General features: G+C 43.4%; 1 protein-coding gene across 12 annotated transcripts in view; it reads left to right on the top strand.

Annotated features, from left to right (window-relative positions):
• The window catches only part of TPP2 (tripeptidyl peptidase 2), a 67,982-nt gene that overhangs the window by 23,782 nt on the left and 16,995 nt on the right, over nt 1–27,205 (top strand). For all 12 annotated transcript variants that reach the window (XR_010837331.1, XR_010837332.1, XR_010837330.1 and 9 more), the window contains 18 exons: nt 2,557–2,720; nt 4,519–4,673; nt 5,324–5,400; nt 8,237–8,364; nt 10,799–10,898; nt 12,409–12,557; nt 14,279–14,394; nt 14,926–15,094; nt 15,806–15,963; nt 16,271–16,347; nt 18,290–18,396; nt 20,331–20,485; nt 21,650–21,766; nt 22,006–22,106; nt 22,713–22,809; nt 23,686–23,823; nt 25,151–25,395; nt 25,659–25,737. Coding sequence is in view for 6 of the 12 variants with exons in the window: in XM_059042403.2 (XP_058898386.1) it covers nt 2,557–2,720; nt 4,519–4,673; nt 5,324–5,400; nt 8,237–8,364; nt 10,799–10,898; nt 12,409–12,557; nt 14,279–14,394; nt 14,926–15,094; nt 15,806–15,963; nt 16,271–16,347; nt 18,290–18,396; nt 20,331–20,485; nt 21,650–21,766; nt 22,006–22,106; nt 22,713–22,809; nt 23,686–23,823; nt 25,151–25,395; nt 25,659–25,737 (2,332 nt within the window). In the remaining 6 variants the exon portion in view is untranslated. The remainder of the gene's footprint in view (nt 1–2,556; nt 2,721–4,518; nt 4,674–5,323; nt 5,401–8,236; nt 8,365–10,798; nt 10,899–12,408; nt 12,558–14,278; nt 14,395–14,925; nt 15,095–15,805; nt 15,964–16,270; nt 16,348–18,289; nt 18,397–20,330; nt 20,486–21,649; nt 21,767–22,005; nt 22,107–22,712; nt 22,810–23,685; nt 23,824–25,150; nt 25,396–25,658; nt 25,738–27,205) is intronic.

The raw sequence follows: 27,205 nt of genomic DNA on the forward strand, positions 1-27,205 counted from the left end.
CAAAAGGACTTCAGGAAATACTTTAATGTTAGCGGGGATTGGGTAGTGGAGCAATAGGTGGTTTCAATTAAAGTGTTTCTACAGATGCTGAAAGCACTGCAGACCACGTTGTCCTAAGGGGAAGGGCTTGGGGCTCGGATGTCCGGGGCGCCAGTGTATGTTTCCAGAAAGTTTTCTTGGTCTTTAAGGCAGTTGACAGAGAGAGTGATAAGTGAAATAGTTTGTCAACAGTATGCTGAGACATCTTGAAGAATTTTTGTGTTGGAAATGAAATTTAATCAAATATTAAGTGAAGTGAAATCTGTGATAACTAGAAAACATTTTAGAAAATGTTAGTATAATCAATGAAGAACACAGCAGAACCATGCTTTCAAGCGCTACTAGAAATAATCTAACTTTTTTTGCACAATACTATATATTGTGTGGGACTTGGATTCCCCCACCCCATCTCAGATTTAGATCCAGAATTTTTTGAAGCGAATCTTGAAGATCTCAAATCACCTAAGGCAAATCTCGGCACTGTCTGCAGGTGTTCTCGGGTCTCATGTCAGAAATGCCAACCATTTCTGAGGGGACGTAAAGTGACCTTAAGTGTCTGTTTTGTTTCAAGAATGTCAGGTCTGCCCTCCCCTTGACACAATTCTACTAATTGTTAAATCCCTGTCTCTGCACTTAGCCAGGTAACCTAGTATGACTGCACTCAGGTATTTGCCAGGATGCATAGTGTCAAGTACTGTCCCTCAGTAGGGAGCAAAACCTGGTCAGAGAAACACTATTTATAGAGGGGACTACGTAAAGGAAAGACTATTAATTGGTGTCTTTTCATTGGTTTTTGACCTCGTTTCAGTTTTCCTTTGAGAGTTTGATGACAAGTGTGGATTCTTTTCACACACATGTACTCTGATCCTGTCCACAGGCCTTCTCTGTCTTCTAACAACTGTCCCCTGAGTTAAGGCAACAAGACCTTCAGAAACGTATAGCCTTGCACCATGTTCACATTTGCCCTCTGTGGAGCTATTTAGTGACGTCACTAAGTTTTGTATTTATATTTTGATATGGTGCTTGAATTGTTGAGTCCCTCCATGTAGATGGTGGTTATAAGAAGTGCTCTGTGAAATGTGTCACAGTATTTGCTGTGAGAATGTTGTTAAAAGATGTTGATGCCTTCGTTCATCATTTGGCAGATAGCTTCTTTGTAGCAAGCAGACTCTCTAGAAGCTGCTCCATGGACCCCAGACTCTGGAAGCAAGTACTCCCTGGGAACATCTGAACCTGACTAGGAAGCATCAAGAGAGATGTCATTGAAGGGTCAGCACAAGTTAGCTGAGCAGAGGGTAGGAAAGGGGGTTGAGGGTAGAGGGGAAAGATCCAGAGAATGATGGAGGAACTGTTAGCAGTTTAGAGTGTGATGGGCTGCGTGAGGGAAAGGGAGGACTTGAGAGTGATTTCCAGCATGGAGGCTGGCCAGCGCTACTTAACGTTTTGGCATCAGCGGTGCTGCTTTCTAGCAGATGTGTAAGATTTGTTGGCAGACGTTTTATCCGCTAACCTCAGCTCTGATTCCATTTGATATGCCGCTTGTTTTCTCTCTGCCTCACTTTCCCCATAAGTGTTCATTCTCCTGTGTCTTGCTATGTTGTACATATTTTTTTGAAATGCTGTAAATCATTTTAGGCACACATTGGAGTGCACGTAAAAACAAACCGATGATTTCAGAGATTCTTCTTGCCAAATTGTTTGTAGTGTGTTAATGAGATGTATGCCTTAGTATTTATAATAACGTCCTCTCTACACTACACTAGTGGGCTTCCATTAATTCATTATAGCGATTGTGATTGATGTACTACTTAGCTTGTTAAAACACAGTTGTTCTTATTTAGAAAATGAGCAGAAAGGTCTAATAGCTAAACACGTAATGTTGACCCTTAAATGACGTACGTTTCCTTTATGGCTGTTTTAGATTTATTTAGTTTTAATCAGACTATCTTCTGAAATGTTTGGAATATATATCTTAAAAATTAAAAAGTTAATAAAATGAGGAAAGAGCAGACAGGAGGACAACCATAATAAAACTGTAGAAAATGCTTCTTGTGAGAAATAAATGTTTGCCTAAGGCTGTTATAAATATGAGTCTGAGGCTCAGGATAGTTCATCGAGTTCCGAGGGCCTGCCTATGCGGTTGGACTCATGAAATCAGTTCTAAAAGAAGCAGAAGGAAGCAGGGCCTAAACTGTGTTCTCAGAATCACCCTAAACTGTTCTAAAGGTCGAGGCTAAGCTTTGGTCTGATTCCTTAAGCAGATAGGTGGTCTTGTGCCTGGAGTTCCGTGAAGGACAGTTCCTAAAGCTCTCTGTACATGACTTCGTTTAAGGGCTGGGTCCTGTAAGTTATTTTACCTAATCTTTACTGTCTACGCCGTGAAACAGGCAGTTGCCATGTTTGTTATGGTAAAAGCAGGTAGGGTGGTGAGAAGACATCTGAGAAACAGTATTGCGTGATTTTTTTAAAAGTAAGAAAATAAGATAAATTTCATTACCTACTCTTCTCATCTTACAGAGCCTGCATTGCTTCGAATGAAGATGGGGATTTGAGCAAATCCACTGTCCTGAGAAATTACAGAGAGGCCCAGGAATATGGCTCTTTTGGCACCGCTGAGATGTTGAATTACTCTGTTAATATATATGATGATGGAAACCTGCTCTCCATAGTGACAAGTGGAGGTATTCTGCTTCAGATTTGCTAACTAGAGATAAATTTATGAAGTGGTAAGATGACAAATTCTTCTAGCCAGAAGCAGCCTTATACAGAATTTAATCGAATGATCCCTGCTAAAGACTAGGTCTGGAATAATGGATGCGACTTGATTCCCTGGAAATTCCCTGGCTTTTTTAAAAAGCCATAACCATGTAGCCTCCATTCAAGGAGTATAAGCATGGTCCAACCCCCCAAAATACATCAGCATAATTCATCTCATGAACAGTAATTTCACCTCCAAATATTAACCCTTGAAAATTCACCCATGAGTGCAAAGAGTCAGGTAAAAGGATCCTCACTACAGCATTCTATGTAATTTTGAAAAAGTTGTAAACTTTTTAAATGCCCATCAACAAAAGAATAGGTTTTTTTAAAAAAATTTGTTATTCATCCTGTGGAATACATTATATAGGAATGAAAATGAATAAATCTACATATACCTGTGTGCATAAATCTCAGATACATAAACTTTACTGAAAAAAATGTATTCATGGTAAAACATTTGCGTAAAATTTTTAAACATGCCGAACAATACTATAGTATGTTTATGCGTGTGTGTGTGTGTGTGTGTGGTAAAAATATGAAAACATAGGTGGGAAGAACGTGCGTACCAGCTTCAGGGTAAGGGTAGTGGTTACTTCTGGGGAGGGAGAAGGAGAGTGAAGTAGGACAGCCAGCTGTTTCCCTCCCCCTCCCCAAGCTCTGTTGAGGTATAGCTGAAGTACAAGAAACTGCACATACGCATACACACGGTTTGGTAAGTCTTGATAGGTGCATACACCCAGGACACCATCACCACAATCAAACTCACGAACATATCCATCACCCCCAAAAGTTGTCATGTCTTCCTTGATAATCCAGCCCTGTCTCCATGCACATCCTCAGGTAGCCACTGAACTGCTTTCTGTCCACTCTAGATTACTTTACACTTTCTAGAATTTTATATGAATGGATTTAAAGAAAAAAAATTTTTTTTGCCTGCCTATTTCAGAATGCATATTGTGATTGTAACTAGCTTGTGCCTTATTGTTGAGTAGTATTTCGTCACGTGCATCCACCGTGGTTTGTTTATCCGTTCACCTGTTGATGCACGTTTGGATTGTTTCAACAGTTGTGTACAGGTCTTTGTGGAAATATGTTTTTGTTTAATTTGGACCGGTGTCTGGGAGAACTGGCTGGGTGTGGCGGTGACCTCTTTAAGACTCCCGGAGTTCCTCTTCACAGCGGCTGCTCCCTTTACCCCTGCTGCAGAGTGTGAGTGCATGGCCCCCACCCACAGTTGCCACTGTCAGGCTCAGAACTGTAGTAGGAGGCATCTCAGTGTGGCTTTCCTTTGTGTTTCCCGGGAGACTAATGAAGTTAAACATCTTTTCTTACATATATTGGCCATTTGGTTATTCTCTTTTGGGGAATGCTTTTTCAAGTGTTTTACCCACTTTTCTTTTGAATTTGAAAGATTGTGTTCTGGATATAAGCTCTTTGTCAGTTACATATGTTGCAAATATTTTCTCGCCTTTGTGACTTACATTTTCACTCTCAGTGAATGGGGTAGAATCCAGGGTGGCAGAACAGTGTATGTAATTCATTTTTTGTGAATTATCGTTAAGAGACTTAAGATAATAATACACTATTAGATGTTAAGATAAGACTATATTTTTATTCTATTTTATTGTGATTAATAATAATGTGCAAATTGAGTCTGATGGTTAAAACTTGGAGTCTCTGAGGATGTTTTTTATCGTCTTCTCCCCTTCTTGCCTCTAGGAGCTCACGGAACACACGTAGCTAGTATAGCTGCCGGGCATTTTCCAGAAGAACCTGAACGGAGTGGCGTGGCTCCTGGCGCTCAGATTCTTTCCATCAAGATCGGTGACACAAGACTAAGCACGATGGAGACAGGCACAGGCCTTATCAGAGCTGTGAGTATTCGCGAGCTGTTGGCTTCGAAGACTGATGATTAATGATCATGGACGTTTTCAGGTTTATAACGTGCTCTGGATTTACAAAAAATATGTGGGGCTGTATTTGGTGTATAGGACTTTGTTTTTAAAAAGCAAAAATGCTTAATTCATTTAAAAAATATTTTTATTGAAAATTATTAGGATAAAGTTTTTTGGAAACTATGAAAATATAATTTACATTATACTCTCACTTCTAGTAAATCCCTTAGCAAGCTATTTTGAGCTACTTTAAAAAGCAAAAAGATCTCTTAGCCGGCTTGCTCTGTCCGTGTGAGAAGAATTTATTACTCTGCATTTCATTTTAACATATGAATTATATTTTACTTTAGCGAATTTAGACTTTAATAAGAACCATTCCATCCCCCTTCCTCTCCCCGACTCCACTCTGCAAATGCTAGTTTGTTTTTTATTGACTACTTCCTGTACTCTGTGACTCCCTTCTACATTTTTTTAAGTTTATCAACCATATGCCTGAGGATAACTTATAAATTTAGATTTGAATTGGAATACGATTGGTTAAGAAACTGTGGGATTCCATGCCTTTATTGTACTGGCTCCTCTGTTTCTATAAATGGCTGCCTAAACTGGACTCTTAATCTTTTCAATAGATGATAGAGGTTATAAATCATAAGTGTGATCTTGTCAACTACAGCTATGGAGAAGCAACTCACTGGCCAAATTCTGGGTGAGTGTTCTTTGGCACTTATCAGCCATAGAAGCTTAGCTGATGAAAAGTATTAAATGCTTTTTAGAACTGGATTGGATATCACAGCTGAAAAAGAGCAGACCCGGTGGGTAGATGATAACTGTCTGTCTCTGAGAACCCGCCCCCATTCCCACAGTGGACCCGAGGGCCCATCCGTCACTAGAATTCCTCATCCACATGCAGCCTGACCTCTTCCAGGTGTACTTTCCTGACAAAATCTAGACTCGTGGAAGCCCGGCAGATCCTTCAGTGATCACACACCTCATCTGCCCGGGTCTGTGGAGGTCACACGGATGTCATACTTTGTTTATGACCGCGAATCGGAGACGTTCGTCAGCATCGTCTTTGGTCACACTGCATGTGCCCTTCCACTCCTGGATGGCCATTTTACACCTTCATTTCTCCTCGGAGCCTTTCGGCACCTCCCCTTTCATTCGTCAGCTGATGTCCTCACGTCTTTCGTTCCCAGAGAAAACAGAAGCACTCAGAGGGAACTTCCATGCCCTTCCTGTGACCTGTCTGAGCCAACCTTCTGCCGTCCCTTGCTCTGTAATGAAAGAAGTGCCGGGACTGAAAGCCACTCAAGCACTTGTGATCTGGCTCTCGTCTCCTCTTTCCTCAAAGACTGCTCCAGCAGCCTCCCTCCTTTTCTGGGTTGTCATTACTACACTGACGTGCTCTAGTACCTGCTAGCTTTAAAACTAACTAACTAAAAAGCCTCTTCATTTCACACAGCCTTCACTTACTTTCCCAGCAAAACTTGGTTACGTATGTTCGCTGTTTTCCATGGATGTTTCTCACTGCCCCACCCTGTCCCTGTGCCGTCAGGATCTTCCTGCCGCCAAGTCAACTGGCTTAGCCTTGACCTCATGTTGCCTCACCTCTTTTTTCTTCATAGCAATGACTTTGAAATTACCTTATTTAGAGTGTTTACTTATTGATCACCTCTCCCCGACTCCCCCACCACACCATCCCTATACTCCCGCCGTCCACATACACCCACCGTCCACATACTCCCGCCGTCCGCATACACCCGCCATCCCTGTACACCCGCCATCCACATACTCCTGCCATCCACATACTCCTGCCGTCCGCATACACCCGCCATCCCTGTATACCCGCCATCCCTGTACACCCGCCATCCACATACTCTCGCCGTCCACATACTCCCGCTGTCCACATACACCTGCCGTCCGCATACACCCGCCATCCCTGTACAACCGCCATCCCTGTACACCCGCCATCCACATATACCCGCCATCCACATACACCCGCTGTCCGCATACACCCACCGTCCACATACACCCACCATCCATATACACCCACTGTCCACATACACCCAGTCTTGTATATCTCAAGATTGTATTTATGTGACCTGCTGAAAAAGACACAGTGACTGGAATCATGAATCATTGGTGGTTGCCAGGGCTTAGAAGGGAACATGTAACTACAAATGGACAGATAACACCAGGGATATTTTTTAATTTTAATGAGGTGCTAAAATTATTACTGTGTCTATGGTGGTGGTTGCACAAGTCTATACATGTGTTAAGTCTCAGAACTGTACACCAGAGAGCAAGTCAATTTTACTTTGTGTTAATTTAAAAAATAAATTTTTTTTTTTTTTTTTTTTGGGTGGTACATGGGCCTCTCACTGCCGTGGCCTCTCCCTTTGCGAAGCACAGGCTCCGGACGCGCAGGCTCAGCGGCCATGGCTCACGGGCCCAGCCGCTCCGCGGCATGTGGGATCTTCCCGGACCGGGGCACGAACCCGTGTCCCCTGCATCCGCAGGCGGATTCTCAACCACTGCGCCACCAGGGAAGCCCTAAAAATTTTTTAAAGTTAAAAAAAAAAAATACACATTAATTTTCTCAGATCACTGGTACTAAGTCCCTTGTGGGGCTGGAGAGGAACGTCTCACAAGTACCGTCTGTCTCTCAGTTGTTTCATCCGTGAACGTAATCTCGCCCCTTCTTCTCTTGCTTCAGTAGCCTGATTACCTCAGTGTGTTTTTTTCTCTCCTTTAACATTCCTTCTTTTCCTAGTGTTCTTTCCTTCACATTTATCACTTTGGAGTGTCCTTGGCCCTTTACCTTTTTTATAGTGACCCCATTTTCTTCCTTGTGGACTAACGTCATCTTCTTTAATTAATACCAGTACATTTTTCTTATTTGCTGTCAAGCTCTAACCAGATTTCTCATATTTTAAGTCCTACACTTAAGTTCTTCTTAGTGCCTTGTCTCTATTTTCACCTTTGGCGCTCGTCACAGCTGTGTGTGGGGATCCCCGAGGAGTCATTTCTGAGCACTTGACGTGGTAGATGGAGGTGAACCCCCTGTTGTCCCACCACCCGGTCACTGCTAATGGTTCAGTCTTCGCTCTTGGTCCTTTTGTAGTTTATTTTCCCCACATATATCCAGTTTTGTATCTAGCATTTTCCTCATGTTTAACCTGGGGCCCCCTAGCTCCTTCCCTCCACTAAAACCCAGCTAGGGTGTATCTCTTGGGATGGCTTGTACCGTGTTCCACCCATGGCGGATGTGCCGAAATTTACTTAACTGTGCCTTTGAGCGTGTTTTGGTGTTGTAAACGCTTTGGGAATAGGAGCTAAGCACTTGTAGTTTGAGAATGTCCCCGAGTGATTCTAAAGCACCCCTCCTGATCCGTGACCACCATCTTCTACTACTTAGAACCCTTGTTTTGGTTTGTTTTTTCATATAAACCATGTTTGAAAATATTTTCAAATTACAGTAATATATTTCTTGAAAAGTGGGACAGTTTTCTATGTTCAGCGGAATTCTCTCTCTCTTTCAGGAGAATATGTGAAGTGATCAGTGAAGCCGTGTGGAAGCATAACATAATTTATGTCTCAAGTGCTGGGAATAACGGCCCCTGCCTTTCTACAGTCGGGTGCCCAGGAGGAACCACGTCAAGTGTGATAGGTTCGTTTCCTGTCTTAGAAATAGACTTAAAAACAAGCAGGCAAAAAACCTCAGTTCATCCAATGTTAACTGTATCTCTACTCTATGCAGGACACTGTGAGCCTTAAGTGGATCCTTAGGAAAGTGAAATCTAGCAGGGACTTGCTGATCTAGAATTTCCCCTACAGCAGCCTGGAGTAAGGGGTCTACTGGAAGTACAGATCCAGGGCCGTGGGATTACAAATGTGCAGTTACCTCTGCTTTGAGAATTTGGGCAAAAAGGCTTTCTGAAGGCAGTGTGAGAATGAAGATTTTACTAGGTAGAAACAAGCAAGGGAAGGGCTTTCCAGGCTAAGTAAACAGCATAAGTAAAGACACTTGCTTCACTTCTTATTTATAGTGTCGGGCAATTTATTTATAGTCGCGTTTCCTCTTTTAATTTCTGTTGGAACATGCAGAAAGTTTTAGATGTAGAGGAAGGGAGCTTCATTATTGTGAAAGGCAGTTGAATCACATTTGTTCTATGAATGTGGCTTTTTCCCACTCTTAGGTCTTCAGGATCTGATGCAGTGTTGTTTCACTGTAATCTAACGGGAAGAAAATGCCTGTCAACAGGAGTTGTAGGAGAGCAAAATTAGTTGCAGTCATAATATGAAAATAATCAAATTAACTTCCATTATAGTACAGTAGCTGCCACCTTGTGCAAACCTACCCCCCACAAAACATGAAACCCACCCCTGATTTTTTTTAATATGAGCATGAACGAGGAGGATGAATTGAGAGATCCCTTATGTAGTAAATGAGGCCTAAAGTTTTTTGGTTTATTTTTAAATTTGGGATCAAAATAAGGCTGACACCTTTTAACATTTGTGATTGGATGCCTGACTATAAAAACTGGTCCCAAACAGTTTTTATGGTGTATCCATCAGTAACTGCACAGATATGTACGTATCATAGGTGTTATTATAGTTGTAAAGAGATTATTGATGTTGCAGACACAACAAAATTTGGGCATCAAAGCTTAGAACAGAAACTGGTCCTTTTGAAAATGTTTCTGTTTTGAAATATCAGTGACCTTATGTTTATAGGACGTGCTTTTATTTATAGCTTGTAAATTTTAAGCAAAGTGTGGCTTGCTTCATGTAATTTGGTTTTTTTTTTTTTCGGCTGCGTCAGGTCTTTGTTGTGGCACCTGGCATCTTCGTTGAGGCATGTGCGATCTTTTTCGTTGTGGCGCGTGGGCTTCTCTCTAGTTGGGCCATGAGGGTTCCAGAGCGCGTGGGCTCTGTAGTTTGCGGCACGTGGGCTCTGTAGTTTGTAGCACACGGGCTCTAGTTGAGGCACACAGGCTCACTAGTTGTAGCACACGGGCTTAGTTGCCCTGCAGCATGTGGATCTCAGTTCCCAGGGATCGAACCCGCATCCCCTGTGTTGCAAGGTGGATTCTTTACCACTGGACCCCTTTATGTAGTTTGAAACCTTTTGATTCAGTAATTCTGTTAAAGCATGTGTTAAGATAACAGTGCCTGCCAGCGATACATCCCTTGTGTATTCCAGATATCTAGATATTTTTAAGTACACAAGTTAAAATGAAACAGAAAATAGATCTCAAAGGTATCTAATGATCAAAATACACTACGCTGCTACAATGCTCAGTATTTTGTCATTTTTTTATCCCCAGTTTCACTGAAAATTTTAAACTAGATTTTACAAAACGATTACAATTTTACGTGGCAGCATCGTTAACCTGAGTCCTCTTAGCTCACTCATTTTATCTAGACTTCTGCTCTGAAAATGTGTGTGTTGTAAAGAAGAATGAGGAGCTGGTAGACTTCGATTCTAAGTCTTGTCTCTGCCGGTCATTTTCTTTATTAAATTTTTTTAATCTCTCTAGGCTCTGCTTCCAAATTTCTAGAATGAAGGAACTGAGTTTGATCTCTGTGTTCTGCGATTTCAGAGTCTAACTAGTTTGCATCTGCACATTTATCTAAAAGACTGTAGCATGTTATATGTTTGTTATTTGCTTATTTACTACAGCCATTTTTGTGGGGAGGACCACTGCCAGCTGGAAGAATTTTAGATACAGTGGTCATTTAAAAATGAAGACCAATCAACTGATTCCTTATCTTTCTAAAGTTATATTTTTAAAATTTGAAACACATTTCTCTTTCTCTTTTACACATAGATACACTTTAAGATAAATCATTATATTTAATCCACATAATAATCCTGGTAGGTATTTTTATATACAAAAGCATACCACCTAGTGTAACATCTGGCATGTAGTAAACTTGCCTTGGTTATTAAATTTTCTTATCTTTGCATTTTGTGAGGGAGAACCGTGGTATCGGGAGAGGAGGCGACTTACCAGGGTCACACAGCCGAGGGAGCAGTGGGTTTAGAATTAGGATCCCTGTCTTGTGTGCTTTTGTTAATGGCCAGATCCGCTCCACAGGTGTCGGTGCCTACGTTTCTCCCGATATGATGGTTGCCGAGTATTCTCTGAGAGAGAAATTACCTGCAAATCAGTACACGTGGTCTTCGAGAGGCCCCAGGTAGGTTGAGAGTAGTACGTGGGACTATTCCAAATATTTTGTTAAACTGCATGGTGGGGAGGGGTGGAGTTTTGGTCACTTTACCGATTCTTTCTACTGGTTTTCGCATTTTCATTAACAATCTCGTTTTAGGGAACCGGGTAATTACAGAAATAAACAGTTATTTCATTGTTAGATGTATGACATAACTGTTCTGTTATAAATCTTTTATGCCCATGTCCACAGTCCTTCACTAAGAATGTGTAAGGTTTATATAAGGAAAATTTTATTATTTTAGTTCAGTGAAAGTTTTATTTACATTTTATGGAACCTAGTTTAGACACTATTTCCAACACCAGAAATGCTTTATGATTAGCCACTTTAACAGCCTGGTGGAAAATTAATAGAGAGTAAGGAAGTAGTCAGCATTCATGAGTCTTCCCAGTTATTTGTTCCACGTAGAAGATACCAAGGTTCAGTGCAAACATCGGTAGACAACACCGTGCAAAGAGAAAAGTGGGAACCACCCTGGACCTCATCATCTGTCGTATGTATGGGTCAGATTTCGAAGAACATCCGTCTAGTCTTTGCCGTGAGCGTGGGTGGAAGCGCACGCTGCTCGGGCGCTTTTATGACCTGCTTTTGTCACTCGGTGACGCAGGGAGGACGTCTTTATGGGTCAGCGGGTATTGACCAGTAATATTTGTTTTAGGACGGTCACTGCTGCCAACCCGTTACAGGGGTCGTTTGCATGGCTTTCAGTTCTTTGTTAAAATGTGAAACCAAATAGCCCCAACATTCCTCGCCAGGAACAACAGTAGTTGTCGAGCTGGTGTTTGGTGACAGTGCAGCGGTGAACTCTGTGGGCTTTAACTCAGCAGAGACCCTGCTGGCTCGAGTCCAGCATGGCAGCCGCTGGTCACATGAGAGTCCGAACTGGGCTGGCCTGCAAGTATGACATGAACACCAGATTTGCAAGCTTGGTACAAGAAAGAATGTAAATTAACTCATTTTTCCTATCAATTTCATGTGGAAATTACACTGTTTTAGATATGTTGGGTTAAGTAAAATATGTTACCGAAATTAAGTAAACCATCTTTTTGTTAGCTTTTTTAAACATGGCTTCTGGAAAACTTTAAATGCCATGTGTGTCCCACATGCTTCTCCTGGACGGCGCTATTTTAGGCTTTGTAGACAAGAGGGTGCTTCTGCTCGTTACAGACGACAAAAGCACATTCATCAGGCGTCTGAGCAGCGCCACTCGTTTACTGTCCTTCTATAAACATACTTGATGCTGTGGCCTGCCACATGTAAGCCCAGGTACGCGCCTGCACACGTGCGCGCACACACGCACACACACAGACGTCGTGTCCACTTGTGAGGGAAAAAACTGCTGCGTGATAGCGAAATAGCTGTGACTGCGGACAGTTCGCGTGTTTTACTGTAATTTATGTGGCCGGCGGCCTTTTCGCAAAGGCCCTGTTTATCCAGCGTCCACCGTCGTAAGCAGACTCTAACTGCTTTCGTTCAGTGCTGACGGGGCCCTTGGAGTGAGCATCAGCGCCCCAGGAGGCGCCATAGCCTCTGTTCCTAACTGGACGCTGCGCGGGACTCAGCTCATGAACGGGACGTCCATGTCTTCTCCCAACGCGTGTGGAGGCATCGCCCTGATTCTGTCAGGTAACGCCGCTGCTCACCTTACCGCCTTGCTCCGTCTCCCAGGGGAGCAGCGGCGAGTTGTTGGCTGTCCCGCGTGTACTTCAGCCGCAGTTCCATTACTTTTCTTAATAAGATAGAAGTAACGTGCTAAAATCGATTTTCACAGCATCGGTTATACTTCATCTTGGTCCTGGTTCTAAAATGCATGATTTAAGTAGGTGTGAAGTATCTAGACAATTTCATGTCCATAGCATAAAATAAAGTCAGATTGTGGCTGTGAGAAGTAATTGAATAAATTTCTCTTATTTCAGGCAGATATTTTTAATTCCTGAATTTCTCAGGGTGAGAAAATATGGTACAACTGGGAATGTCCTGGCCCAAAGTAAAGTTTAAGATGGAGAACAGTTTATGTGATGATAGTGATTTGAATGTGTATTCATTCACTCAGCAAGCATATTTATTGACTGTTCATGACTCTTAAGCATTATTTTACCTCTGGGGCTAAATTAGTGAACAGAACATAAAAAATACCTGCCTGTGTGGAGTTGATGTTAAAGTTGGAGGAGAAATAGACTGTGAACAAAATAAAAAATGGTTTCTGTTACGCGTTGAGAAGACGGTGAATATCGGCACGGAGCCGGCGAAGCCGACGGCGCGCTAGGCTTTCGTGCGAGAGGCTGCCGTGGTGTTGGACGGGGGGCGTCGGCCCTGACGAGGGCTCGGCGTCCGGGCAGCCCGGGGGGCCCGAAGATCCCCCCCCAGCAGCGTGCCTCTGGTCAGGTCCCGGGCTCTCCACCCGCACTCCTGGTCCTGTCCAACCTCACCGAGAATCTCAGGGTCGCTCGCGCCTCTTGTCGCTGCTCTCTTTGCCTGGAGCTCCTTTCTGCTGTGTCTCGTCCTGTGTGTTCCCTGTGTCTCCTCTGATAGACACGACTAGGGATACCGACTCACGTATCTGTTCTCATGGAGCATCACCCTTTCGTGGATTCTCTCTGACGCAGCGGTCACCTTCTCGATTTGCTCTCAGGGCGCCGTAGCGTTCCCATGTTTGTTTTGCTCAGGGCTCACTCTCATAAGTGTCTGCGTGTTCGGTTCTGGAGGGGACAGGAGTGCGCTCTTACTCATCTTGCACCTCTAACGGCAGCCGTTATCAGAAGGGGGACAGCTTGGCAGCCTCCACATCCTTCCCAGAGGACAGTCAGCCCCAGCCTCGCTGCTCCCTGGCATTGCCAGGGAGCCTTCTGATCAGTATCCATGCCTGGGATCCAGTCTCAAAGGTGCTGATTTAATTGCAGCAGGGCCTCAGCATCTTTCTGGCTCCTTTTAGTACCCTTGGTGTTTATAATGTGCACCCGGGCGGAGACCTTCTGCCAGTGACCATGTTGTTTAACCAGCAGTATTTTAAGGAAGGTGTCATTCGAATGCCTTTTGCTACTTGCTCAGACGTTTACATTCCCAGTGCAGAGCCCGTGTTCACGCTGCTGCCTAGTGGGCGCACAGGAATTTTCGTTGAATGACGTTTTTGCGTTAACACAAGCAGCTTGTGTCAGACTGTTTGTCAGTTTTTTGGTTTTTTTTTTTTTTTTTTTTCAATTAAAAAAAGATTTAAAAGTGAGTGTTGAAACACAAGACGTTAAAACCAGAGGTTGTACGTGCTATCCATACTAGTGAGCAGAGCGTGTTTCAAGTGACCAGCTCACCTGATGGACACTGCTTTCTTGTTTTCTGTTTTTGGCTTTTAGGTCTGAAAGCTAATAATGTTAACTACACAGTTCATTCAGTCAGAAGAGCTCTCGAAAACACTGCAGTGAAGGCTGACAATATAGAAGTATTTGCCCAAGGACATGGTATTATTCAGGTATTGTCGTTTGTACGAAAAATGGGTTGTAAATCAGCAGGATAATATTTTAGTGATTACTGGATAATATTCCTATTATAATGACGATTGAGTTTTTCTAATTGATTATATGCCAGAGTAGTCTCTGAACTGTAAGCAGAGGGTATGAAAACACATTTTGTACTTAAGACGGATTTGTGGGGCTACGATGGAAAAACGTAATAGACATAGGGCATCTAGAGGGTGGAGTTCACGACACAGCAGCAGACGGCAGAAGCCGGCAGTCGTAATGGCACGTGGAGGTTCCCTAGCTTCGTCACTTGGGAGTGAAGGGGGTGGAGTGGAAGGCGAGCCCAGCAGCTAGACCAGTGTTTTGTCCAATGAGGTAGAATTGCCCTCCTCAACGGGGTTTCCGTGTAGGTCAGAGAGGCGGATGGAGACACTGACTTTTTGCTTGTACTTTGCTACAACGGGTAAGAAATCGGTGATCTGCGGTGAAGTGCTTTCCTGACCCAACCGTGTATATCTTACTGTTTGTATTCTCTTAATTAGGTTGATAAAGCCTATGACTACCTCGTTCAGAATACATCATTTGCTAATAAATTAGGTTTCACTGTTACTGTTGGAAATAACCGCGGCATCTACCTCCGAGATCCTGTTCAGGTGGCTGCGCCTTCAGATCATGGTGTTGGCATTGAACCTGTATTTCCAGAAAACACTGGTGAGTAATAACCGGGCAGTAAGCTGATGTGCTCACATTTATGCTTTGAACGAACTGTACCACAATAGAGAAATGCTGTTTAGGCTAGTGATCTGCAGAGAAGGCAGGAATTGGCAGTGTTGTTATTTTGTATTTCAGAGAGGTGTAGGCGACACTGATGGCAGTCAGGGACCCTGATACGATGGCAGTTGGGTTAGCAGTGTGACTACCAGGAAAACAGTAGAATGGGCCCTTAGGGAGCTGGCGCTTTTATTAAATTGAGGATGGTAAAGCATCAGATTCCTTTTCTTTCCCGCCTTTACTACTTGGGTGTAAGACAGAGTGGGAAGCAGAAGCAGCCAGGGAGAACCCCAGCTCAGCGAGTGTGAACAAAATTGCCGTCACTGTAAACGCAGGGGTCTCTGCTCGTGGTCAGATTCTGCTAGCTGTGTGCAGTCGTGAAGGACGCTCGCTGAGACGGTTCGCGTCCGGCTTGTAGCCGGCCGTGTTGGGTGAGCACATGAGTGGATTTTGAGCCTCCTAAAATCAGTGTGAGGGAGGCTCTGTGGCTGTTTTAGGTAAGCTGCGTTTCGGGAGCCTGTGCCTACCGCATTTTACAGCCAACCGCATCTATCTCTGCGGACTTCTCTTGACAGACAACAGAACGTTTTAATAAAATGGGAGAAAAGGAAAAAATAACTAATCTTTACTTTTTGGTCTTTTTAACGCCAGAAAACTCTGAGAAGATATCCCTTCAGCTTCATTTAGCTTTAACTTCGAATTCATCATGGGTTCAGTGTCCCAGCCATTTGGAACTCATGAATCAATGCAGACACATAAACATACGTGTGGATCCCAGGGGCTTAAGAGAAGGATTGCATTATACAGAGGTATTTATCGGGGTGTCTTCATTTGTGCTTTCTTCAGTCTTTGAAGTGTGTGGACGTCTTTGTGTAGCAGAGTCCGTCTCCCCGTTAGTCTGAGGAAGGCAAGGGTTGTCCTGCGTGTATTTGCCCAGGCCGTTTGCCAGTAATTATGTGGCCTGACATCAGAAAATGGATGCCAGCTTGTACTTGGGGCCTTTACATTTGAATCTTAGGTTAATTTATTCTCTGAGTAGATTCACCCTTTTTTTCTTTTATTTTCTCTTTTTAAAACAGTCTGTGTGTGGATACTGACACTTATTCCTTTCTTAAGGTATGTGGCTATGATATCGCGTCGCCTAACGCAGGTCCTCTGTTCAGGGTACCGATCACTGCAGTTATTGCCGCAAAGTAAGTGCCCAGTTGCCGATAGCGTGCTGTTGCGTGTAGTTATGTAATGGCTGTTCATGGAAATGGGGTGAACTTTTACAGGATCCGTAGGCCAGAACCAGGTGGCTGGGTTTTGGTTCTGTTCCTTGCTTAATGTTCAAGGTGGTGCGTAGTCGGTCACGGTGTTCCTCGTTCACGGTGAGGATAACTGACGGACAGCACCTGTCACCTGCCCGCCACCAGGGTGACGGCGCCCTCCTGACACCTGACGCAGAGGCTCTTTTAGCCTTCATCCGGCCTGATGCCTCTGCAGTGTTTGACAGTGACTTTGTCCCCTCCCACCCCGGCCCACATTTCCCCCTTGTCTCTGGGATTACCGTTATCTCCTCGTTCTTCCGCCTCCAGTCCCGTTTCCAGACTCTTCCCTTTCCATCCTGTCTTCTACCCCGGAATGAAGGAACTCACATCTGGTCACGCTGCTTCCTGTATAAAGAACCTCAGCGGGCGAGCCCAAGGCCCGTGCTCCTTAACATAGAAAACAGTGGCCCGTCACAGCCAGTGCTTCCCGCGGCTCTGTCACCAGTTTACACGTTTCCACGAGCTCCCCAGTGCTGACCCCCCGGTTTCCTCAGGACGGGCGCATTTGCAAAGCGGATTTCTTTGCTTCAGTTTCCTGTCCCTTAACTTAACGACCAGGCGTGTTCTTGTTCATCTCTGGGTGAGGGGAGTCTCCCTCCCTGCTGCTTCATGGCACTTTTCACTCGCCTGTGGTACTGACTTTAGCTAGTGCGTTGTCATTTTTAATTCACCCCATTTGACTGTGAGCCCACGGAAGACACGGGGACTGCGTCTGATGTGACCCCGTGTGGAGCCCGTTGTACAGAACGTACGGAACAAACTATTCAGTACACGAAGGGCAAGATGGAGGTGAGAGGGCTGGAAACAATAGGGAACTCTGAGCTATTCACAGCTTCTGTTGCGTTAGTCGCACAGTAATATTTAATACGCAGTAGGTCTTAGCCCACATGAAACATAGGATGAAATTGAGGAGGTAACAAGTGACACACACACGAAAAAATTGCAGAACAGTTAAATTCTCAGCCGCATATGCCCTAGAAGTCCCGTAGGGACTTCGACAAGGTAACGTACAAGATTCAGGAGTCGGCCGAGACCTCGTCTCCTTCAGGAAGCTTTCCCCGACCGCTCCTCGGGAACCAGGAACCTTGCATCTTTTCCACTAACGCTTCCTGTCTCCCCAGAGCATCTTACGTTCAACGTCCCTGTTGGGTTTTCCGTCCCCACTAGATTGGCTGGGGAAAAGGAAAACGCTATATTCATTGTTGTAATTGTAGCACCTAATAGCAGTGCCTCAGGTATAGTAGGCATTCATTAACTGTTTGTCATACCGACTAGAGTTTGTCCTTAGTAGGTACTTTAGGTTTCTGGGTTGGGTAAGTGTACATTTGACCTTCATGCTTCACTGATCCTTTACAAAAACGCTATGAAAGTACTTTCTCTTCTTTACTGTGTCATTTATGGCATGGGTGCATTTTGAAGCTACGAAAGAGATTAATATCAGTCTCAACTATAAGGTCGTATCAGTGGCACAAAACATTCCTTTTGGTTTTAATATTTTGGACTCACAATAGTCCAGATTCTGGTAACTGGAAAATCCTGTGAATGTTGTAGAATTCCTTTAACCAAAAAAGAGGGGGCTGTGTGTCTGACTTCAGAAAAATTATAAAGCAAACGAGTAAAAAGCAGAAAGAGCGTCTCCACAGTGTTTCTCTGCTAACATGTTGCAAAACCGAGATGACGTTGTGCGCACGGTCTGTTACCAGCTTTTAACTCCCTGTGTTCATCCCTCATGAACTGTTGAAATCTAGAGCACCAGGGGGCTTATGATATACAGCTTTTTTAATGGGAGTGTCATGTTTAATCCTTTATTTTTATGAATTTTCAGAGTAAATGAATCAACCCATTATGATCTAGCCTTGACAGATGTACATTTTAAACCTGGTCAGATTCGAAGGCATTTTATTGAGGTTCCTGAGGGTGCAACGTGGGCCGGTAGGTGACATTAATGTCTTGTCTTGCCCGTTGGCCTTTATGTGCATTCTGCCTCTGCTCTGATTGTGACCATATGAAGTTCACATACCTGCAGTAGACTTTTCCCACAAGAGTAATAGGTGTCTGGCACCATAGACTTGCTGTTAGGTTAAAACCTTTCTAAAGATCTAGTCCTATTTTGCATTGGCTCATACGTCAGTCATCTGTCTAGGCCAGGGGTCTCCAAGCCCTGGGCTGCGGACCCGTACCGGTCCGGGGCCTGTTAGGAAGCGGGCCTCGCGGCAGGCGGTGAGCAGCGGGCGAGCCAGCGGAGCTTCATCTACCGCTCCCCGTCTCTCGCATTACCGCCTAGACCATCCATCCCCAGCCAGTCCCCGCCCCCCGCCGCCCCCAGAGTTCCTGGAGAGATTGCCTTCCACCCAACTGGTCCCTGGTGCCAGAAAGCTTGGGGACCGCTGGTCTCGGCTATCTTAAGATGCTTTAGTAGTCAGGATTTTAATTTGGTTCAGAATAGTGCCTTCTCTGTCCACGATCAGAGTCAAGAGTTGCATCTTGGTGCAACTCAGGGCTTCCACTCACATAGGCCCCATGGTTGTGTAACATCTAACGCTAATAAGACGTGCGCTAATCATACCAAAGAATAAAGATCTGTAACCGTCAGTGATTATAATGCCCTAATTATGATTTGTTTAGGTTGGGTATTGAAAATAATTAGTTCTTTGGTTTTTTTGTGTGTTTGTTTTTTGTTTTTAATAAGAGTTGATCAGATCATCCAGAATAGAAGTAGCTCAGAGCATTGAGCAGTCTTTGATTAGATATATACTGTGGGAGGTGGAGGGGGTGGGGGAGATGTTGGTCAAGGGCACAGACTTTGTTATAAAATGGAAAAGTTTGAGGGATCTAATGTCCAGCATGGTGACTGTGTAATACTGGGCTGTATACTTGAAATTTGCTAAGACGGTAGATCTTAGATGTCCTCTCCACCGAAAAAAAATCGGTACCTATATGAAGTGATGGCTGTGTTAGCCAGCCTTATTGTGATGATACAAAGTCGTCATATCATCACATTGTACATCCTGAACTTTATTATATGTCAGTTGTTTCTCAATAAAACTGGGGGGATAAAAGAGTCAAAGCAGGGGGAAAGAAGAAATGCACCACGGATGATTCCTATTTCAAATACTTAAGACATATTGTCATAACACTAGATTCTGTATTCTTAGCAAGTGATTAGGTTCCCAGAGCCCTGTGCCCACTTGATCTTGTGAAGCAGAGAATTAAGCCTTGCTTCAGTTCCTTGTCTCAGGGCCAGGTATTCGTGAGATAAGCTGCTGACCTGGCTTCACGGTGATCCTGGCTCATCTCCAGCTCCGCCGCAGAGCACAGTGAAGCATATGTAGTTCTGATAGTCATACTTTCCAGAAGCAAACAGTGCAGATAAACCAAGAGCGAGAGACTAGGAAAAGTTATCAGTGAAGTTGGATAAATGGATACTAATGGAACTTAGGCATGCTAACAAATAGAGGTTTCTAAAATTAAAATCCTCTTCACCAAGAATTGATTGGTTTTTAGCTAACGCAAGAGGAAAGCTTGAACTTAGTAACGGAGAAGGGAGGGATTTTAAAATTTACCTGATTAGGATCATTGTGTGTCCATCTGCGGACAGCTTGCTGTTTCCTGCTGTTTGCAGCATAGCGGTTCCTTATTTTTGTCCTGATTTATTTATTTTCCATAGCTAGATTTTCTACCCTCTCATCTTTATTAATAATACTCTGTCAGTTCATTGTTTTTAAGGAAATATGCAGATGTCATTTGAATATATCATTTCATTCTCTTGATACAGTATTTCCCCCAAAGTAGGCATTATGAAAGCCATTTTGTGTCGATTTAAAATCTTCTCAGTTAAAATGTTGCCTCTTCCCTTCTCGTTGTAGAAGTGACGGTGTGCTCCTGTTCTTCCGAGGTGTCTGCCAAGTTTGTTCTGCATGCAGTGCAGCTTGTGAAGCAGAGAGCCTATCGAAGTCATGAGTTCTATAAGTTTTGTTCCCTTCCGGAGAAAGGAACGCTGACTGAAGCTTTTCCTGTCTTAGTAAGTTTTAATTAACAGTCTGGAATCCTGAAACAGTTTCCTTTCTTTCTGGGTGTGGGCTAAGAGTAAGTATTTGAATTTGGGTTTATAGTTTGTATTCAGAGCACATTGGGACTGTATGTTTTATTAAGGTTGAATAATGCGGGAAGATAGGTCGTCTTACTGGGATACTTGGGACCAAGTTGAGGTAAATGTCAATCTCTTCGGAAAGTGCTGCTCTGCCAGATGCTGACGCCGCACAAAGTGGACCCTGGTTGAGATTGTCTCCTCATCGTACAGTGGATTGTTTCCATATTTAAGACTTTCCTACATGTTTTCTACTTGTTTTAGTTATTTTATTAATGCCCTGTTGTTAAGAATCCATGAGGTTAATTTGCTTTGTAGGTGAAACTGCTACTCCTTCCTACCAATTACGTCAAGTGTGGCAGATCTCCAGGCTTATCTGTAGTGTTAGAAATGGTGCCTAGTCCTTCCTTCTAGAAGGTGAAGACACTGATGTTCTTTCTTGAACTTGCTACTTAGTGTTTTCAGATGGCTACCTCATCTTTCCTGTATCTCTTATGTTTCTGATAACTTTGACTGTGTCCTTGTGTGTGTTATAGAGTAATATGGTTCACTTTAAACTTTCTAAAACACTGATTACTAGAAAACTTAATTTAAAATTCAGTGTTCAAAGAACAGCTTTTGTTTTTAATTTTTTTAATAGGAAGAAACATGTGAGTGGCCATAATTTCATTTGGCTTTGGTTACCAGGCAGCTCTTGAGCCCCAAACTCAGCTGTGGCTATTGAATATGCCTCACAAAGCTGTCGTACCCCTTCTCTTGTCATTGTTCTTAATTATTTTTCCTTTGGTCCCAAGTTTTGTTTCCAGTTTGTTTTCACCATTATTTTATTACATGTACTTCAGAAGCTGCCTCAGACCTCTTACGCGACAGGCAGTTTAGGATTATGAGTAAATAACTGTGTATTTAAATACCTGCACTCTGTCTCAGCAACTGTGATTTTTGTAACTTCAAGCACAGCTGATGATAAGGTTCTTTGAATTTTCCTGCTGTACAAACAGGAAAAGTTTGAAAGCATAGAACTGCTTTGAAACACCTATTTATGTTTTGTGATTTACGCACAAAATTACGTGATGATTTAATTCTCGTTTTTCTTTGCAGGGTGGGAGAGCAATTGAGTTTTGCATTGCTCGTTGGTGGGCAAGTCTTAGCGATGTCAATATTGACTACACCATTTCTTTTCATGGGATAGTATGTACTGCTCCTCAGTTAAACATTGTAAGTTCCACTTTTCCATCACTTTTGATGTCAGTTATTTGTGTTATTGTGAAATGATTTCAGTGGTTGGGTTTACATTTTAATGGGGAGATTATCTATGGTTCTGGAAATAACAATAGTCTTTGTTCAGGGGTGCTCAGTAACTTTGTGTTTGACACATTCAGATCCAAGTATTGTTTAAGAATGCAGTTTGTTTTCAGTAAAGTTTGAGAAACTAATGTGATAAATATCCTTTGTAGCATGCATCAGAAGGAATCAACCGTTTTGATGTTCAGTCCTCCTTGAAATATGAAGATCTGGCTCCCTGCATAACTTTGAAGAGCTGGGTCCAAACACTGCGGTATCGTCCATGTTTTAGGGCTGCAAATGTTGGGTGTCAGTGTGGTGGGGGTGGCGGGCTGGGCGTCTCGTCACTCTCTGGAAAGGATCTCTTTTGTTTTGAGTCATGTGAATGCTGGGCGTGAAAATTCAGTTCATGACTGGAATTCCAGCCCAGGGAACCTGGCGGGTCTCTGAGACGCAGCCGCAGCAGCAGCAGCTTCTGGCTTTAAGTAGCATGTGCCTAGAGCCCTTGCTGTGGCAGCTGTCAGGACCCATCCCGTGACGAGGGCGGGGCTGTCTGCGGTCAGACCCTGTCCTTCGGTACTGTGAGGGGTGGTCACCCGGTCCTGGGGTCCGGTTCTGCTGAGACTGTCAGTTGATGGTTGAGCGTGTTTTTATCATGAGAAGCTCTTACCTTCGTAATACTGCGAAATTTAACTGTGTGAATGGCCGTCGTTCAGTCGGTAAAGGATTATGTAAGTTAATGATCAAAATATTACAAAATACACGGAAAAGGACAGCGTCTAGCAATGCTCCTTTGTCATGTATTGTGATGCATGATAGATTTCGCTGATCATAGTTTTCTCTCATTTCAATGAACTCTTATGCGATTATCTGATTATAGCCCACTGAGTGCAAAAACCAAACCTTTAGGATCAAGGGATGTTTTGCCAAATAATCGTCAACTTTATGAGATGATCCTGACTTACAACTTCCATCAAGTAAGTGTGTGTGTGACCAGGTGTGGCCCTTACAGAGAACTCTGGTGTTCTGCGGATCATAAAATCAAAAACGGGAGGACAGCGTATTCAGTGTGTGTGTGTGTGTGAGAGAGAGAGACATACATACACATGAAATAGAAACAAGTCATTAACCCTGGTTAATTTAGAATTATTCTTTGGGAAATTATGATATAGAACGATCTAAGTACCGTTCAGATCTGAAGTAACAGATTCTAATTTAGGGGTGACCTGGCCTTTGAGCCTTAGTTTTTATAATCACTGACACCTGCCTATCCTCTGATACCTGTCCACTGGTTTGATGTCTTGTCAAAGCCAGATGCCTTCTGATTATGGAACCAGGCCTGATGGCTCTCTGTGAAGCAGGTGTTGGCACAGTGAGACATAAGAAGAGCTCCTAGGTTGAATGGGTGGTAAAGGTAGTTGAGAGGGGCATAAAAATCAGATCGAAGTTTACGGACGATCAGTAAGAGTTTAGTAAAACTTTTATTGCAGCATCATATGAATTACTGTTGGGGAGGTGACTGATGTCAGTGGGTTGTCTCGTTTCAACTTTATAAAGAAATTTTTAGTTTTATTAAAAAACCAGTTACTTAGAGGTCCTGAAGAATAGGCCTTGCTTTAGTAATGAATACAATTAGCTAGGTTTGTGTTTTTTAAACCTTGTAAAAGAGAAGTACTTTTTATAAGTCCCCAAATCCTGGATGTGTTCCGCATTTTTGAAATTGGTTACTGCAAGAAAATATTTTTAATACTTTTAATGTAAAAGTGATCAATAGCAGTATTACAGATCTACATTAGAAATCATATAAACCACATCAAATAATCATTCTTCTTTTTTTTTTTTCCCCCCCACAGCCCAAGAGTGGGGAAGTGACTCCAAGCTGCCCCCTGCTTTGTGAATTATTGTATGAATCAGAATTTGACAGCCAGCTGTGGATTATATTTGACCAGAACAAAAGACAGATGGGTTCCGGCGATGCTTACCCCCATCAGGTATGATTTTTAGAATTAACAGCTGTTTCTTGAGCTCTCTGGTAACGTGCCTGCGTTTTAAACACCAGTGTGGTTGTGCGTTTAGTACTCGGACACACGGCTAGCAGCTCAGCTGTCTGTTGCAGGACAGACCGTGACAGCTTTTCAGCCCCACGGTTGGGCTGAATCCGGCCTCGGGCTAAAGGTGGGCCAGGAGGATGCTCGCAGACGCTGGCCAGCAGATCTTTTTATTTTTAGTATTTCTCCTTCCTACCCAGTGCTTGCTCCTATCCGAACGCTGGAAGCAAATCACCCAGGATATGTGAGCACCTTGAAGTGATCCCAGGTCTGCACTGGATCCAGAGCACAGCGACAGTGCCAGGTGTCTTCAGTTTATTAGAACTTTGACATATGTTTCTTCTTGGTGAGCTGTGTAGTGAGCACTTCCTATAAGCCAAGCACTGTGCCTGGCACTGTCATTTGGAAGGGAAGAAAATCTTCTAATCATAGAATTTATAGAAATCTTATCCCTGATTGAAAGACGGTGACAAGGAAGTGAGCTATTTCCTGTAACCTGTATAATTTTATGCCAAGTAAGGAAAATAATTTACGCAGGGTTTCCAGTTAGTCATTCAGGGAACGGTTTCCTTTTTTTCCTCAAAGCCGGGCCCTGGCACGTCTCCTCAGTGCAGACTGGGTTACTGCGGCCATTCCTTTGGTTGCTTTTAAACTCTCAGAGGAAACTGCTGCTGCAGCATACAGCGTTCCGTCCTCTTGAGCAGGTAGCCTGGACGGAGCGTGGTAGGTCTGTACTCCTTTGTCCCCGTTGGCTCCCTGTTTTTCCCGTGTGCAATCAAGGGGGGGCGGCACGGTGGTTGTGATCGGAAGGTCACCAGTCGTGTGCACACAGACACGTGTGTGTGTCTGTCTTAGATCTGACGCAGCACCTCCGTTTTGCTCATTCTTAGTGTCATTTATCCGTGCCTGTGTGGACCCAGGAACTAGAACATCGTCGGTTGCCTTTTCCAGTCTTGAGCGGATGCCGAATCAGCTGGGCGCCTAGGAGTGGCCTGTTGTGGTGGGAGGGCTGAGGGCTGAGGGCTGAGGGCTGAGGGCTTGGGTGCCTTCAGCTCCCTTGTCCTCTGCTCTGGACGTGACCTCGGCCAGCCCACTTCACGTCCAGTCGGGGCCTGGTGTGCGTGTCGTGTGTGTGTCGTAACTTGCACTGTACCTCACATACCGTGTAAGCACTCTGTAAGTGGTAACTCTTAACTGTTTATCCTCTTACTGTAATTTTCGTTCACGTGGCGAAACCTTACTTTTCCCAAATGTTGTTTTTCTTTTATAGTATTCTTTGAAACTGGAGAAAGGAGATTATACAATTCGACTGCAGATTCGTCATGAGCAAATCAGTGATTTGGAACGTCTTAAAGATCTTCCGTTTATTGTTTCTCATAGGTTGTCTAATACCTTGAGCTTAGATATTCATGAAAATCATAGTCTTGCACTTCTAGGAAAGAAGAAATCAAGTAACTTGACATTACCACCCAAATACAACCAACCATTCTTTGTTACTTCCTTACCTGATGACAAGTAAGTGATCACATTGCTTGACACTCACTGTGCATCGTATACTCCGGACTCTTGAAATGCTCGTTTATGATATTAGGCTACACTTACACTGTGTTGTCATTTGCCATTTTAGACTAAGGTTATTTCTCCTCCCTTTGGTCTTTGAAATCTTAGCTACGGAAATTATTTCAGAATGCAATTGTTTTGATGTTTTCCTCCCTAATTCTCTTTGTGAAACTTTCTTTTTTGTTCCTTTCCTCTCCTCTTTTGAATCTTCTTCTTAGAATACCTAAAGGGGCAGGGCCTGGATGCTACCTTGCGGGATCCTTAACATTGTCAAAGACTGACCTCGGGAAGAAAGCTGTAAGTATTAGGTGGTTTGGTTTTTTTTTTTACACTGAAAGCGCCTGTTGCAAAATTTCCGTTTCCTTAAAAATGGAAATTGATTCTACGTTTCAGAATGAATAAAAGAGAAGATCTCTCTGGAAAAAGAAACTTAATGGTTTTTTTCCCCAAGTTGCTAGTAAAGGTTAATTAATATTTGGTTGTATTTTTATCTATTTAGTATTCTTTTTCCCAAGCCTAAGTACTTGGGCCTTGAACCTGTTCTGCCTGGCACAGCTTATATACTTGAACTTCCTGTGAAATGTGTAGATCCAGATCAAACTTGGCTTAAGTGAATGGGATGTTTTTAAAATTAGAGAATTTATAGAGTTTTAACTAACGTAATTATTGTGGATATAAGAATAAATCAGATCTTCTTGGGTGACTTCTAAAAACCAGTCAGGACAATTCCTACTAATAAACAGTATTTTTCACTTGTACAGATCTCTTACTGGAATTTTGTGTAGATATGTAGTTAACTACAAGGTAGTTCTTTCTTTTGGCATTAAGGTTTATTTTATAGTTTCAAAATTCTGCTTTTTGTTTAAAACATGTTTCAGTTATATTTTAGAGATAATTGTTATGGTTTGATAGTACCTGTTTTAGTTTTTCCATCTGTTTTCATTACAAATTTATGGTGAGAATAGTGTTTATATAAATCTATCACCTCTGTCATAATGTCATTTTAGCTCAATGCCAGTAAAAGTTGTCATTCTTTTTTTTTTTTTTTTTTTTTTTTTTTGCGTTATGCGGGCCTCTCACTGTTGTGGCCTCTCCCGCTGCGGAGCACAGGCTCCGGACGCGCAGGCGCAGTGGCCATGGCTCACGGGCCCAGCCGCTCCGCGGCACGTGGGATCCTCCCGGACCGGGGCACGAACCCGCGTCCCCCGCGTCGGCAGGCGGGCTCTCAACCGCTGCGCCACCGGGGAAGCCCGAAGTTGTCATTCTTATAGTTTTGCATTTCTCTTTAGCATTAGTTCTTCCAAAGTAAGTCTGCCGCCTGGTTCTGGAATTGCTAAGTGCTGTTATCAAAGCGAATAGAGCTCAGACATCTTAAGGAGTGTTCTCGTGCCACTGTGGGGTCAAAGGTGCTTTATTTGCTGTCACGGGAGCGCCGCCACGTAGGACTTCGGTGCTCAGAACAAGTCGTTCGCCCTGACATTTCTTGAGTCTCATTTCAGTCCGTACTATTTACTTGTATGTACTTCAGTATAAATTATAAGTATTTCAGTATAATACAACCTTAGTGGACTGTGAAGTCAGTCAGTAGTTACTGGAATTCGTAGGTGCACTGATTTAAGAAGTCCTGGTCTAGGTCTTGTTAAGTAGGTTTCATTTTCTGCTGTGGGAAATATTGCCGCCTCTGCCGTGGGGCTTCCACAGTGAGGCTTCTCAGCCAGAGAGCTTCTGACGTGCCCGCTGCCTGTGGTGAGTAAGACCGAAGAAG

The sequence above is a fragment of the Kogia breviceps genome, chromosome 16, assembly GCF_026419965.1.
Source record: "Kogia breviceps isolate mKogBre1 chromosome 16, mKogBre1 haplotype 1, whole genome shotgun sequence".
Lineage (NCBI taxonomy): Eukaryota > Metazoa > Chordata > Mammalia > Artiodactyla > Physeteridae > Kogia > Kogia breviceps.